Genomic DNA, 14,593 nt, shown 5'->3' with positions numbered 1-14,593 from the left:
GCATCTAATGGTACTTCAGTCTATCCTTCCACTAAGGAGGTTCTGGCCTGGTTGGATTCATTCATTGCCACAGCAGAAGCCCAATGTTCTTTGGGAGGCTTCTCATGTAAGATTAGCCTGGCTCTACCTTTATTTACCTTCACTGCTTGGCAGTGAAAGCAATTATTGTTCCATTAACCCATACATCTTCTTTTATTGGTATATTTTATGCTGTGTACTGAAATTTGTTTTAAAACAAATTTTAAAAATATTTTATTTACTGGCATTTGGACTTTGTTAGCCTTTCTGGTGATATTCTGGTTATTGGGAGTGCAAGCATCCACAAGACCCACCTTGCACAAAAGGGCAAATGCAGGGGTAAATGCAGTGGCTGGGGCAAAGCTACATACAGTGGGCCCTTGGTATCCACTGTGGTTTGGTCCAGGACTCCCTGGGAATAGCAAAATCTGTGGATGCTCAAGTCCCATTAAATACAATAGTGTAGTAAAATGTTGTCCCTCAGATAAAAGGGGAAAAATCAAATTTTCCTTTTTAGAATTTATTTATTTTAAAAATATTTTCAAGCCATGGATAGTTGAATCCGTGGATAAGGAATGCGTGGACACAGAGGGCCAACTAAGAGCTTAATATATGCACACTGTGTGCACTGCTACAGTCCCTGCACCTTTCCCTTGGGTTTGTGCACATGTGGCTTTGATCTTTAACATCACAGTCAGTGATATTTAAAAGCCTCCAAACAGTGGGAAGAAAACGTCAGAACTTGGTATTTGTCAGGCGCGGGTCATATGAGGCATCCCAAACAACAATAAAAGTCTGTGTACAGCAAGTAACATTAAAAACTTTTTAAAAAAAAGAAGAGTGGGGGGAAGAACCCAAATGAATAAACACAATAGTTAAGAATATTTCTGAGGACTTCCTAGTTCACTATCCCTATAGTAATATTGACAGTCTACTAGGCTTCTCAGAAAGAGATTCCTGCAGAATGATTTGTTTCATCTTGGAAACACTGGTGACTGCTCTACAAAGAGCAGGGTAGAGTCTTCAAGGATTACCGTATCTTTTGTAAGGGGGAAAAGACATGGCTATGCTCTATAAGTGCTAGTGTTTCTAAAGGAATCTGTGCTATGTTTTCACATTGTAATCTGCCACTTTTTACATCAGCAATCATAAAATAATTTTATCATTAAGCTCTATGTATGAATTTTTTTGACTGTGTATACAGGTCACACAATTGCAATTAAATCTGATGTTTAAAGACTTCCTTTAACGTCAGTTCCAGAAGTCTGTCTGTTAATCTACTAGAGATGAAAATGATACTTTCACATACACTCCATCAGCACCCTTCAGTATAACTCCTTCAATGAATTTGGACTGTGAGAAACTATTGCCTGTGGAATTCTTTTTAAAAAGCCTGACCTAACCATCCTTAGGACATCTTTAATCTTATTTCAGTGTAATCAACTGACATTTGCACAAAACTGTCATCTACACGCTCCTTCACACTTCCCCTTTCTTTCTTGGCATAGTGAAACAATCCAGGAAGTCTTCAATTAACCATTGTTTCCCATTTCAACCAATTCAGGTCTGGAACAAGCCATGAACTGAAACCATGATGTGAAGTTGGTTTAAGGTCCCGGTTTGTTCAGAACCTAGGAACTATAGGATTGTGATGCAGACACTGAATACTTCTAGTATGCTGAAAAGGCAGGCAGGAAGAGGTTACCTACATAGCCAGGCAGCTTATATGATCCTCCGAATGCAGTGCTACCACCTTTTTTTCCATTGATATTCCAATTCTTTCTTCCTTTCATTTTTAGTTTGTTGAGTGGTCCTCATTTTATACAAAAGTTGCTACTATTAGAATGCTAATATGGCCTTTATGGATGCTGACATACGTTTGGCAACAGCAAGGTCAGATACTTAACAAGCTATTTGATGATCAGATTCCTATAATAATGTATAAGAGTAGATCTTGAACTATAATTCTATGGAAAGCAAAAGAGATTATACTGCCATTTTTCTTTTAGATCTTAACCATGAGTATCTTTTCTATCACTCATACTTTCGTAATGCTATGAGTGGCTTAACTAAGATCGTGGTTTAAAAATCCACTGTTTGAACTAAATAAGTCTGCTCCAATCTGACCAGCATGGAGAAAATACTGCAGCAATAAATTGTTTTATTATTCTTTTCTCTCTCTCGAATGGTTATGTTTTAAATAAAATATAATTTTTGTTTTCAATAATGTATTGGAAATCCTTCTAAGGAGCCCTCTGTGGCACTTGAGAGCCACTCATGAGGCCAGTGAAATGTCATGAAGTTACTGATGCTGGTGAGTTTAAAAATAAGGTCTTAAAGGTCAGTCTTTTAATGGACATAACTAGCTCTGTTCTCCATGATATTAAGAAGTCAGTCAGATGCTGATGAAGATGTGATGCATTAGCCATGTTCACACTTTACAATATAAAATTTACATGGACTGAAATTGCTTAAGATTTGTTTGACCGATCGCCACCTCGCAATCATATTATAACTTGTGTTTGTGCAAAACTGGCTACTGCATGTCCGACACCAAGGATAACAATTTTTTTTGTGTACACACAAAGCCAGTCAACAAAAGGACTAACATTTAATTACAGGATAACTATTGCTTCAGTTGCTTACGAAATTTGGCGCTAGAGAACTATTTTTAAGACTTCCTAGAGAACAAGCAACGTAGATCAAGATACAATTCTTGCTCACTTCACTTCCCAACACACAAGATATTTTTGCTGCCAAAAGAGTTAACCTTGCCTGTTTGCGACATTTAGCATTAGCTCAGCCAAACTCCAAAACTGCTTTCATATGTTATAGAGATGTGAGGAATTCACCTTTAAAACTCTTAGGAATCAGCATGCTTCCAATTCTTCCTCCCAAGCCTCTTATAAAATATGTTTTACATTCTTCAAAAGTGCATTCCTTGAAAATCTGGGTCTGTGCAAATGTGCAAAATCGTACCACTCTATTTTTTAAAAAATTCAGTCTGATTCTTCTAAACAGCATGTTCATTTCCCCCTTATGCCAAGAAAACCTTCTTTTAAAAAACAAAGCTGAGGCACTGAAGATTGGCAGCCTCCAGACTAGAAAGGGAATATGCTAGTTTGTGTATTATACCTCTTTGATTAAACAGACTCCCTAGGATGAAATACTTCCACTAAAGAGAATGCCGTACAGCATCTCTGATTTACTCCTCCCGGTTTACCCATGGTCACCATCCCAAATCACTGCTTTTTGTATTCCACTGAAGCAACTCTCTAAAAGCCCACATAACACCGGCTAAATTATGTTGTTAGATATGCCGCCTGCAGTTATTTTTCCTGGAGATTATTAAATGAGTTAGTGGTACGCACTCTACACTCCTCCCCTTGCATTGTTTCAAATTTATAAACATTTTATTCCAAACAAGAGGCTGCTGGATTCTGCTCTAGGGCAGAGAATTCTCCCTGCCAACAATTTGTACCTATCCGTCACCCTACACCCAGGGAAGGAAAAAAGCCCTTTAGGATATACCAAGCTCCTATAATGTGCGGTGCTTCTGACCCCCTTGCAGGATGGGAATACCTCAGAGGAGGGGACACTGGCTAATCTGGGTGATTTTTTTGTTTTGTTTTGATTTTGTAAGGGATTGCAAGTCCAGAAGGAAAATATACCTCTTTTTTCTTGTAGTTCTTTTTTTCTTTTTTTTTTTCCTTTTGCTTTTGCATATAGCATTAAATATTGTCGCTTACAGTATCACATGCAAATACATGCTGGCTTGAAAAATGCAGGCTCTAAATAGTTTAGCTTGGCAGCACTATTCCTTGCACTTTTGTTTTGTCTTGGCAGCATCGCTTTGAAAAAATGACGTGTCCCATGCTCAGCTGCTTGGTATCATGTCCCGTGCTCTGCTGGTCCAGGAGAAGCTTAGGGGAGATACCGTTCCCCACATGGTCGCCGACAAATGTTCTCATCCTGTTGTTGTTACATATATAATTATTAATTATTATTATTTTCTGCTGAAAAATAGGTTTATTTTTTTCCTGCATTTAATTTGTTGATGATATAGTTGAGTCTCTTTGTTTCTACCCTCTCTTTTTTCTGTTTGTCATTATTAGTATTATTATTTTTATTTTTGCAACCAGATCAAAAGCCATGCCATCCCAACTTTGGATGGAAACAGGGGGAAAAATCACAGTGAAAGCACCCAGCTGAACAAGGGATGCTCCATTGTCGTTTTCAGGTATGAGCAGAAAAAGAACAGAAAGAAACAAAACAGAAGAAAGGGAACAAGGAAGAGGTGAATGAAGGAGGCTGTGTCTCTAAGTTTTCTCCTTCAGGCTCCATCAAATGCTGGAATTTCTGCTTTCTCACACACACCCCAACCCTACACACTGGTCTCTATGCCTACCCTCAGCTCTTTCATCTGTAGGAACTTGGTTGTTCTTAGAATATCTACATAGTAGGAAAGTCATTATCATGCATCCAGGCAGAAGGGAGTGCTTGGCCTTATTGCTTGTGATTGATGGAAGATCCATGCACAAAACAGAACAATTCCAAGGGAAGATAGAAGGCCCAAGGCAGGTGGGTAGGGTGGCTTTCCCCAAAGAGACCGTGGAGTGTCCATGTGTTCAAAGAACCAGAATCACTCTTTACGTAAAGTAGGAGAGTAAGAAAGAGAGCTACAGATAGTGAGACTGGATGGATGGATACAGGGTAGAAGGTTTTGGAAGATGGATGGATATTTTACGGAGGAAGGTTAGCAGGCAAACTGATCAGAGATTGGTAAGAGAGGTGAATAAATCAAACAGAGATTATAGTGTGTAGACAAGGAGAGAGAAACATGACAGAGGGAACAAAGGATCAGTAAGCTCTATGGCTCATTACAGTCCTGAGTAAAATGTTGAGAAGGGACGGAGCATCAAATGGAAAGAGATAAAGCGCAAAGCCAGGGTTAGAGAAGTACTGTGCAGTCTGGTGAGGCCAAAGAGAGGGGAGAAAAGCAGGCAACCTAGCTGAGGAGGGCCTTGGGGACCTTTCCCAGAGTGTCAGTCTCTCATTGACCTTCTTGCTTTTTGACATATTTCGATTTTCTGACCAAGCCAGTCTTCTCCACCTACCCTTCCCCTCCCTGCTTCAATCAGTCCATAAGCCACATTCCAGACCCAGAGCCATAGGGACGGAAGGCTTCACAATTCTCATGGACACTCCAGAAAGTGCAAACTTTAGTGCAACACCACCTGTGAGATGCCTCCTGCATTTCATTGTTCCATTCGGCCGCATTATTTTTTTCATTTGTTTTCTTGTTCCCTTTGCTTTTTTTGTTTTTTGGCATTACCTTGTTTTTTTTTTCTTTTTTCTTCTAGTAGTTTTTTTTTCTTCAAAAAAGAAAAGAAAAGAAGAAGTAGTAGTAGTAGAAGAAGAAGAAGAAACAAACATACAAGCTAACCCCAAGCATCCCTGGTGTGTCTCTATAGGATGGAAGGGATGGGTGAGCGAGGGCGTCGGATGGAACCAGGCGAGCCGAAGGGAGTGGGCGCTGGAGACGGGCGCAGTCCAGCAATGCTGTTCAGGCTGTGGGACTTCTCATAGCCTGCGGGGAGCGCTGTAGGGAAGGAAAGAAAGAGATGAAAAAGGGGAATGAAGGAAAGGGGGAAAGGTCAACTATCTGTAAGGCACCAAGGATTTCAAAGCAGGGCCTTCCTTCCACCACCATAGTAGTTTTGAATGTTTGAGCTACAGCTCCCAGAACCTTCCACCCCACCCCTGCCAGCATGCTGGTGGGGAAATTCTGGGGGCTGTAGTAAAAAAAAAGTACGTTTTCCAAGCTCTGAGAGCATGTTAAAAGAAATAAACCACTTTTAATATATATAGACAAAGGGCCCTTGCTATCACTGCCGTGAAGTTCCACAACCTCCCAGGGATAACAAAATCTGTGGGTGCTCAAGTCCCATTAAATACAATCCCAAAGCGAAATGGCATTCCTTATATAAAATAGCGAAATCAAGGTTTGCTTTTTTTGAATTTATATATCTTTAAAATCTTTTCAAGCCATGGATGCTTGAACTTGTGGATAATAAATCCATGGATATAGAGGGCCAACTGTATTTCATGTTCCTTACGCTGGCTCAGATATGTTTTACATTTCTAGTTTTTACTGCCTACATGCAGACATTTGTTGCTGTTTTCATAGACCATAATTTATAGTGCATTAGTTTTGTAGCCCTGAGCTCCTCCTTTTCTTTTCCTAAGGCAGGGCTGCAGCACATCTTTTATGGTGGGGTGGCAAAATGCAGTATAAAGCACTGTTTTGGGGCTGTTTTTGTGGCCTCCCCAAGGGCCAACTTTTTAAAAAGATGATTATTATTATTATTTGCTTCAAGATGCCCCAGAATGAGGTTTAATAGATGTAGGATGAATTTCTACCATGTTTGGAGACCTCCTGGGCCCACAGATGTTTTAAAATATATATATTGTGAAAAAGATTTAATATTTTTTTGTCCTGAAGTGTCCTCTAAGGGGTATGGGAGGTGTTTCTTCCACATTTCAAGGGCCCAATTTAGCCCCCAGAGAAACCTTTTTTGATATATTGTAAGATGTGAACAGCAAGTGATTTCTACTCATTTCATGTTATTCCCCTAGCTTTCCACAGTTGCCCAACCCTGCTTTACATATATAGTGGGACTTTGTTATCTGCTGGGGTTTGGTTCCAGAATCCCCTGTGGATAACAAAATCTGTGGATGCTCAAGTCCCATTACATATAATGGCAGAGCAAAATGGTGTCCCTTATATAAAATGGAAAATCAAGGTTTGCTATTTGGAATTTATATATATTTTTTGGAATATTTTCAAGCTGTGGATGCTTGAATCCGTGGATAAAAAATCCATGGATAAGGGGGACTGAGTGTACAATGTGCCCTGTTCAATCATTACCATAACTACATAAGAAAAGAAGAATTTTGCCTGAAATCTTGGACACCTCCTGCAAGCCAATGAGGGTTACAGATGGGGAAATGTACAACTTTCCAGATGTTGGGTTATAACTCCCATCATCCCTCACCACTACTATACTGATGGGAGTTGCACTTCAACATCTGAAGGTTCACCCACTTCTCCTTCCCTGTTACAGACAATGAGTTGGATGTGGTTATGATCTGATTCAGTATAAGACATCTGGCTTTGTTTCAGTGCAGACAGCCTGGCTTACATTAAGCTAGAGATCAATATTATATCTGAATATTGATGTCTAGCTTACAAATTGCATTTCTGAACAGATACTAAGACAAAGTGAGACTTGGTGAAGGTTTGTGGTTTATGAAGCCAACAGCAAGTGTCTCAATGGAGCCACTGTCTATTCCGATTGGCAACAGATTTCCAAGCTTTCGACCTAAGCACCACAGGAGGGTAAAACCCATCACCTAGGAATGAGTTGCCTAACTGCTGTCATCACAAGCAGAAAATGTACTGGGAAGGCGAAAAACTGCGGGAAGCAGTTTTGGAAAAGGGCTGCTCCACACTCTGCAACTGTAGCAGCAGAGAATCTATCTTCTAACTAAGAGCACCCTCTTTTAGCAATCCAAAAACGTTAGGAAATGGCCACTGACATTTTCTCTTCCAGCCCATGCCGATCCAGGAAATTAGCCTAACAATATTAAATCCACTGCCAACACAAAGTTTTCATGTGCGCCTGTAACTAATTTTACTTAGTAATTCTGTAAGGCAAGTTAGGCTGAAAAAGAAGGATGCTGTGCTCCTTTGTACAATCAGTAATATGCCCATCCCTACATAGAGGGAGATGGAAAGGGCACCAGCACAACATAACAGTTTAATAAAAAATGGAGGGCTCAGCAAAATCCAAAATCCACAGGCATGCAATACCTTTGTGACATCAGAGGGCAAAATCTGGACTCTCAAGACTGTTTTGGCTTGTGTCAAGCTCCCCATTCCACCAAACCACATGGTTTGTCTCTTCCTGGGGTAAAATGAGTGCACAGGACTCATCTAAAGCCCTCCCTCATGAAAACCAAACCAAACCAATCCAAAGTGGCTACTTTGGATTTTGACCCCACTCATCGATTTCTACCCTGATACAGCTTGCAAACAGATTTGGACAATAAAAATGGTCACCAGAATATTAGAAGTTGTTTGCCCAGTTTTACCAGGACCAACTATAACTCCAAAATAGTGTGTAGCCTTGCAGTTTCTCCAGAACTCTTCATCAAGCAGAGTAGGAAAAATTTATGGGAGAGGATGTATTTCCTCTCTATCTCAAGAGCATTTCCAGGTGATATCTACACTGTGACTTATCAAGCCTGCATTTTTCATCTTGGGATTTATTTAGGTCTGGAAAGATCTCATCTAGCCAAATTTTTGGGATCACATCAGTGACTGCTGCAGGTCTGGGGATCACTTTTCTGTTCCAGTACCCTCTGGGGGGCCCACATGAACGAAAAACAAAACAAGAAGTAGTTCGCTTCTGGTTCTCAAAAACTGTTATTTTTGTTCAATGTAACAGGGAGGCCTTGAAACTTTTTGTTGCACCTTGATGCTTCTAGAAGGAGCAATTCACTTTTCTCTCCCCTCCCCCTTTGGGGGGGCAGAAAAAAAGACAGTCTGGGGATTCTGGAGATGTTGAGAACCAGAAAAACATCCTTGGGGAGATGCAACCCCAGGACTGCACTTTGCCCAGCCAGCCCTGTTTTAAACCCACCAAGATTGATGAAAAGTTTTGGAGAACTGGAAAGTGTGTACACATTATTATGAAATTATTGTTGGTACTAATCAAAGTATTGTCTGCCTGTGAATTTTAGATAACAGCTAAAAAGAATTCAAAGACATAGCCCTGTTAGTCTGAAAAATCAGTATGCAAAGGGATCTTGCAGCATCTTTGAGACTAACTGAAAGAAAGTTGGTAGCATGAGCTTTCATAGTCTTGAGCCTGCTTCTTCCAAATGCACCTGAGAAAGTAGGTTCAAGTCTATGAAAGCTCATGATACCAACTTCTATCTTTCAGTTAGTCTCAAAGGTTCTGCAATATCCCTTTGCAAGCTAAAAATAACATGAGCCTTCAGCTGGAATTGCATTCAGGACACACCAAAACCTGGTGTTAAATGCCATGTTGCATATAAATGTGCAAAAAAGTAATGCACACACTATTATCAGAAGACAAGGTTGGAGCAGGGAATTTAATCTTTATATTCCAGGACCCTTTTCCTGCCCTACTGTGATCCTGAGGAAAATCCCACCACCAAAGCTGCTATTTGCATAGAGAGAAAATCCCCCATTAGTGCAAAGGTCTGGCCCGCTACACCCACACCCTGTCCCCTTTCCCACCAAATCCCTCCCCAAATCTTCCTAGAATTGGAAGATTCTTGCTATCACCCTTTACATGCTCACACATATGTGTCCCGCATAGCTAGGCATGCAATGCAAGCAAAAACATACATGTCATGCTTGCCCCTCTCTGACAGGCCAGATGAGGAGACACGTAGGACTTGAGCATGTCATGACCTGTTAACATAGGTGTTTAATAGATCATGTGTTTATAAGAAATAATGCGTGCTGGAAAGTGCCCTGGTGGCATTGCACATGGCACTGATGGGCAGAATGATTGACATCACTGTCTGTGATGAAGTCACAACAGTTTTCAGGACAAAGAGGGCTGTGTATTGCAATGCACACAAAAACTCATACTTGAAATCTTTAAGGGAAAGTGGGGTGTTACTCTTTAAAATAAATAAATAAATAAATACTTACATGTCACTGAGGTATATCAGAGCAAACTGTCATAAAGGATACCTCGCAGCTGAATAACATATAATCACATATGTAGGCATGAGGCTATAGGTCAGAAGAGATTGTGTGTATTGGTAACATGAACTATGTATTAAATTTACTGAAATAGCATGGTGTTAGAATATACTGCCAATTGTGCTTCTGGATAACAGTTGTTTCAATTAACCTGTGTGCAGTAATATTATACACATATTCAGCATGTTGCAGTATGTAAAACAACATCTATATATGTTGCATATTACGCATATGGCTTATACATTACTATGTGTCCCAAGCATATACCATAGTCTATGTGGAAGTGACATGAGTTGCTAGCATGTGAGTAACCAATACCATTATATGGTAGACTGGAATAATATATGGAAGAATTATAAATGGTGCATATACATGAAACAGAATATGCCATGCTTACAGCATGATTTATGTGGTGTAGCATGTCTGTAGCATATTAATGTATGTGTAGTATATTTCTGCAGCACATGTTGCATTTTGGAGTAGGATGTCTTAAAATATTTTGCCTGGCATGCACATGGAAAGTATGACACCAGATATGCTAGCATGCTCTTTGCTAGCTCATTTGACATACTTCCTGAAATGTATGTTACGGATACAGATAACAAGTCATCACGTGTGCTCTGTACATAGCATGCTCATATGTTAGCATGTTATTTAATGTTTGTAGTATGTAACACAGACAGAGGCACTTCCCTCTAGAGTATCACATCACCAACAGGCAAAGCCCATTTTGTCAGCTGTAGAAACCTCCTCGTTTCTAGTTCTCTCTGAGACAAATGCAGTTAAGGTGTATCTCTCCAAACAGAAGAACTGCTCTACCCTACAAGTAACTGCAACTCAGTTAGACTACCCAAAGGCTCCCTGTATGAACAGGTGCCTCTAGTTCACATCCGAAAGATTAGAGAAAATGGACCTTATTCTACATGGTGTGTGATGCCCTGCAGCCTCCTTTCCATCTGCCAGGCAGCTCCCACCTCAATACCAAGAGCAATGACACACTGAGTTTGGATTGAAAGCATTGCGCAGGGCTGACCTGCCTCCGAGGGGCGCTGGAGTTCACATGCCCAGCCAGTCTCAGGCGGTAATCAGAGCTGGGGACAAAGAAAGACACGAAGATCTGATCACACTGCGCTGGAAATGCTAAGCAGGAGAGCTTGTGCAAGCAGCATGAAGGAAAGTTCACATCCATTGTTGTGTACAAGAATGGTGACTAGGTTTGCAAGGAAATGATGCTCATCTATCCCCGTTTGCACACAAGGGGGAAAGGAAACACAGCACGTGCAAACTGCACATTCCCAGTGCTGGGCAGCACACTTTTAAACTGCACAGGCAGCACGAGCAAAGAGGAAATTTATATATTCTAAGGATCGCTTCACTTCTAATTTTCTATAGTGAAATTATTTGGGTGAAGCGATTGTTAAGAGGCAAAGAGCATCTCTCTTCTACTTGCATGTGCAAGTCTATTTAACTGTATGCACCAAGCAGCAGGTCGCAAATTGACTCCGTTTTGCATTTGCAGAAACAGGCTCACCTGCAAACAGACAACCCAGTACAAATGCAAACAAACAAATAGTTTTGTTGCATTTGCCGTATCCAGGTTTTGTCTGTGCAGATGGAGAGCAGAGCTTTCCTGACATGCAGCAATATTTGAACATGTCACCAGTTTCACACTTACCTCTTCTGTGCACGTATGCACATGTATGCACACGCAAACACACATACATATATAAATAAATGTGCTTTTCCAAATAAAATAAGAGCACCTTTACCTACTGTGTATTTGCAAGAGACTTTACAAGTACAAAGAGCTGAGGTGCATAGGTTTCGATTGTGTATCCAAAGTAATTTGAACTGGGAAAGTGGCAGTTGTGACTTCTTTGAATACTGAGGAAAACTGGAATGTGCAAATGGGGAGAGCTATGCGCTCGCCGAATTTGAACTGGTGTTTTGTTTTGGGGAGTAACCCATCAGTTTAAGTGAGCACTGAAGTGGTGAGGATGGAAGACCATGTAGCCAATCCCAGGAAACATCTTAGGTGGGCTTCTAAGTAGTTGCTCATCTGAGCACCTCTGGTCAGTTAAGAATGACATCCAAGCAACTATATATAAGACCCTTGTATAAGCAGATGCATTTTTTCCTTTCAGGCTGCAAATGGTTAGTACAACACAAGAAATCAGACAGGCTAGTAACTGGGAGGCATTAATTACAAAATAAATCACTTTTATTGCTCCTCCCTTCCCTGCTCCTATCCCCATGCATGAGACGCTGGGATGTGGCCACAGAGATGTCAGCCTCATCCAAACGTCTATCACCGCCTTGCTGTGAAAAATAAAAGAAATGTCCCCCCGGGGGAGCATAACAAGTAGGCTGTGGTGTGTGGAGCAAATTACATACCTGGCTCACGCAGTCGGGGCGTTACGAGAATACAGGGTGGACCCTACAAGACGTATGAAATGGGGCATTAATTGGAATCAAATATTGGTGCAGCCCATCTCTGGGGAGAACACGAGGGGCGCCCATCTCCCTACCTTGTGCTTAACCCATGTGCTAAGAATAATCTATTCCTATGTCTCAGTTCTCCTGCCCTGTGCTTCTGCCCTAGTTCTGTGCATGTATCTACTATTAAAGCAAATCAACCCCTCTTCAATGGCATCTCAATTCCTCACCTCACACCATCCCTATTTATTTACTCTTTCATCGATGTTGATGTTCCATCCTCTCAGCAATATTCCTCTCCTCACTGTGCACTTTGGAACACAATTCCCCCTTCATTCCCTCCCGCCACATCTCAAATCCAGAACTATGGGGGCCCCTCATCGTGTTCCCTTCCGTGGACAGGCGCAATATTTGCCCTGAAAATGAAAACAGATAATAATGAAATAAAGCCACAAGCACATGGGACACTTGGGAGAGCAGGTGGGCAGGAGTGTTGTGAGGGTATGTATGTGCCTATAGGTATGAAAGTTGGGGAGATGAATAGAAATGAAGAGCAATCACCCCTCCAAAGCAGCTAGAATCTGGAGCAACTGAAGAACTGTTTTGGGAGGGACTTGGTTTAACCTTTTTGTTCTCATTCCTAACTTAAAAGAAAGCTGTAGTCCTGTTCACCTGCTGTGGAATGTCCCATTCAACTCCACAACTGATGTATACGTTCAAATGGCTGGCTTGGGAATATATATCTACACATTTTCACTTTCATCCCTTCCTTGCCATTAACTCTCCTTTTCCTCTTCCCTTCCTTTGAAGGTTCCCACACTGTCAAGATTTAAGTTTTAAGCACCATGCCTTCTTTGTGATCATGACTCTGTTATGTCTCACAACTCTACAATGATTAAGAGGGAGGAGTAAGTTTCTAAACTATACTCCCAGATAGCATTTTTGGTTTTGGAATGACTTTGGAATGCCTCACTCACTGATGTCTGCATGGGATCTAGATGATGTTTTAGAAAAGCAAACTCTCAGGGACTGGCCCAGAGTTTCCAGTTTTTGTGAATAATCTCATGAAGGTGCAAATTCTCCAGTTTTTAGAGGCTCATCTCTAGGCATGGGAAAAGGGTTATTTGCAAATCTCCAGCACACTTAGGAGAGCAGCTGCTTGCTATGACCGGCAAAACCTAATTTATTTGTTGATGCAACTTGCAAAGACTCTGCAGGTGATCTATGTATTTACTTGGTTAGCTTCCTCCTCCCCTCCCAGTCCTTGTGACACTAGGGCTTGATCCTCTTCTGCATCCACTTTCTGGCTAGAAGCAGTATACTAGATTAAACATTTCTTATCATGTCTTCTAGTGGGAAGGAAAAATCCCTTCATTTTACCTTGATCTAGAAACAGCCCCATTGGCTAAGATTTCTGTTTTAATTTCCAAACACAAAAATATATTCTCTCTGTGTGTATGTGTTTGAATGACAAGCTATGATCAACTATAATTGGTACATATGGCATAATGCTTAATGGCATCACCAAAGGCCATCCTGGTCTCAGGTTTCTACCCCTAAACCTCAGGGTCCAGGATGATGCAGAACTGGCAACTCTAGTTATCTTCCATTTGCAGCCCTCCTATGCTTTCCCTTCATTCTCCCCCCCCCCCCAGCCTTCTTATTTTCTAATCAGAGAAAACCCATGAAATCTGTAAGAAAAGCCTGCAAAGTACATTATAATTGTTTGCAATAGATGTCCCTCTCTCTAGAACAGAGGTAAGGAAAGTGCATCCCCCCAGATTTAGCATTCAATTTTTTAAAAGCCTCCTCATGTCATCTAGGAGCTGTGAGAGTCAATTTCACCAGGTATCTTGTTTTAGGGGCATAAGGGTGGGGAAGCATATTTTAAGGCCAAGAGAGGTTGGGTTTTTTTCATTTAGGAAATAAAGCCAAGTTGACTTTCTAGTTTTTTAAAAAATAATCTTTAGCGTGTCCATAAAAGTGTGGGGTGGGGAGTTAATGTTATATTGGGAGTTCATTTCTGGCCCCCAAAGATTCATCCCCAGAAAAGTTGAAATGTTTTTACAGGTGAAGCATGGCAGGCCTCCAAAGTTATTTGGGGAGCCAATTCAGACTTTCAATTCAGTCGCCCTTCCCCGGTCTAAAAGCATGAAAACACGTTTGGCCTAACAGTGACACCTGATTATCAGTCAGAAGGTGAGTCTAGCCCAGATTTTAATCCAAACTTTATAAGAGTTATCTAATGTGATGAAACTATTCAAGAAGATCCTCCCTTAAAGTATGGACTAAATACTGGAGCAGATTCGCCACACTACTGATGTGGACGCT

General features: G+C 41.0%; 1 protein-coding gene across 10 annotated transcripts in view; it reads right to left on the bottom strand.

Annotated features, from left to right (window-relative positions):
- Nucleotides 1–574: 574 nt before the first annotated feature.
- LOC121934253 (potassium voltage-gated channel subfamily C member 1-like) overlaps nucleotides 575–14,593 on the bottom strand; it is a 58,013-nt gene continuing 43,994 nt past the window's right edge. For 2 of the 10 annotated variants that reach the window (XR_006104600.1, XM_042474570.1), the window contains 2 exons: nucleotides 10,860–10,917; nucleotides 575–5,620 (listed from right to left, as the gene is read on the bottom strand). Coding sequence is in view for 5 of the 10 variants with exons in the window: in XM_042474570.1 (XP_042330504.1) it covers nucleotides 10,901–10,917 (17 nt within the window). In the remaining 5 variants the exon portion in view is untranslated. Of the gene's footprint in view, nucleotides 5,621–10,253; nucleotides 10,918–12,220; nucleotides 12,264–14,593 lie in introns of those variants that run through there. The other 8 variants (XM_042474566.1, XM_042474571.1, XR_006104601.1 and 5 more) reach the window with 7 other exon arrangements.

This window comes from Sceloporus undulatus, chromosome 6, assembly GCF_019175285.1.
Source record: "Sceloporus undulatus isolate JIND9_A2432 ecotype Alabama chromosome 6, SceUnd_v1.1, whole genome shotgun sequence".
Classification (NCBI taxonomy): domain Eukaryota; kingdom Metazoa; phylum Chordata; class Lepidosauria; order Squamata; family Phrynosomatidae; genus Sceloporus; species Sceloporus undulatus.
Note: the sequence above shows the minus strand (reverse complement) of the source record. Positions and strands in the feature narration are given on the sequence as shown.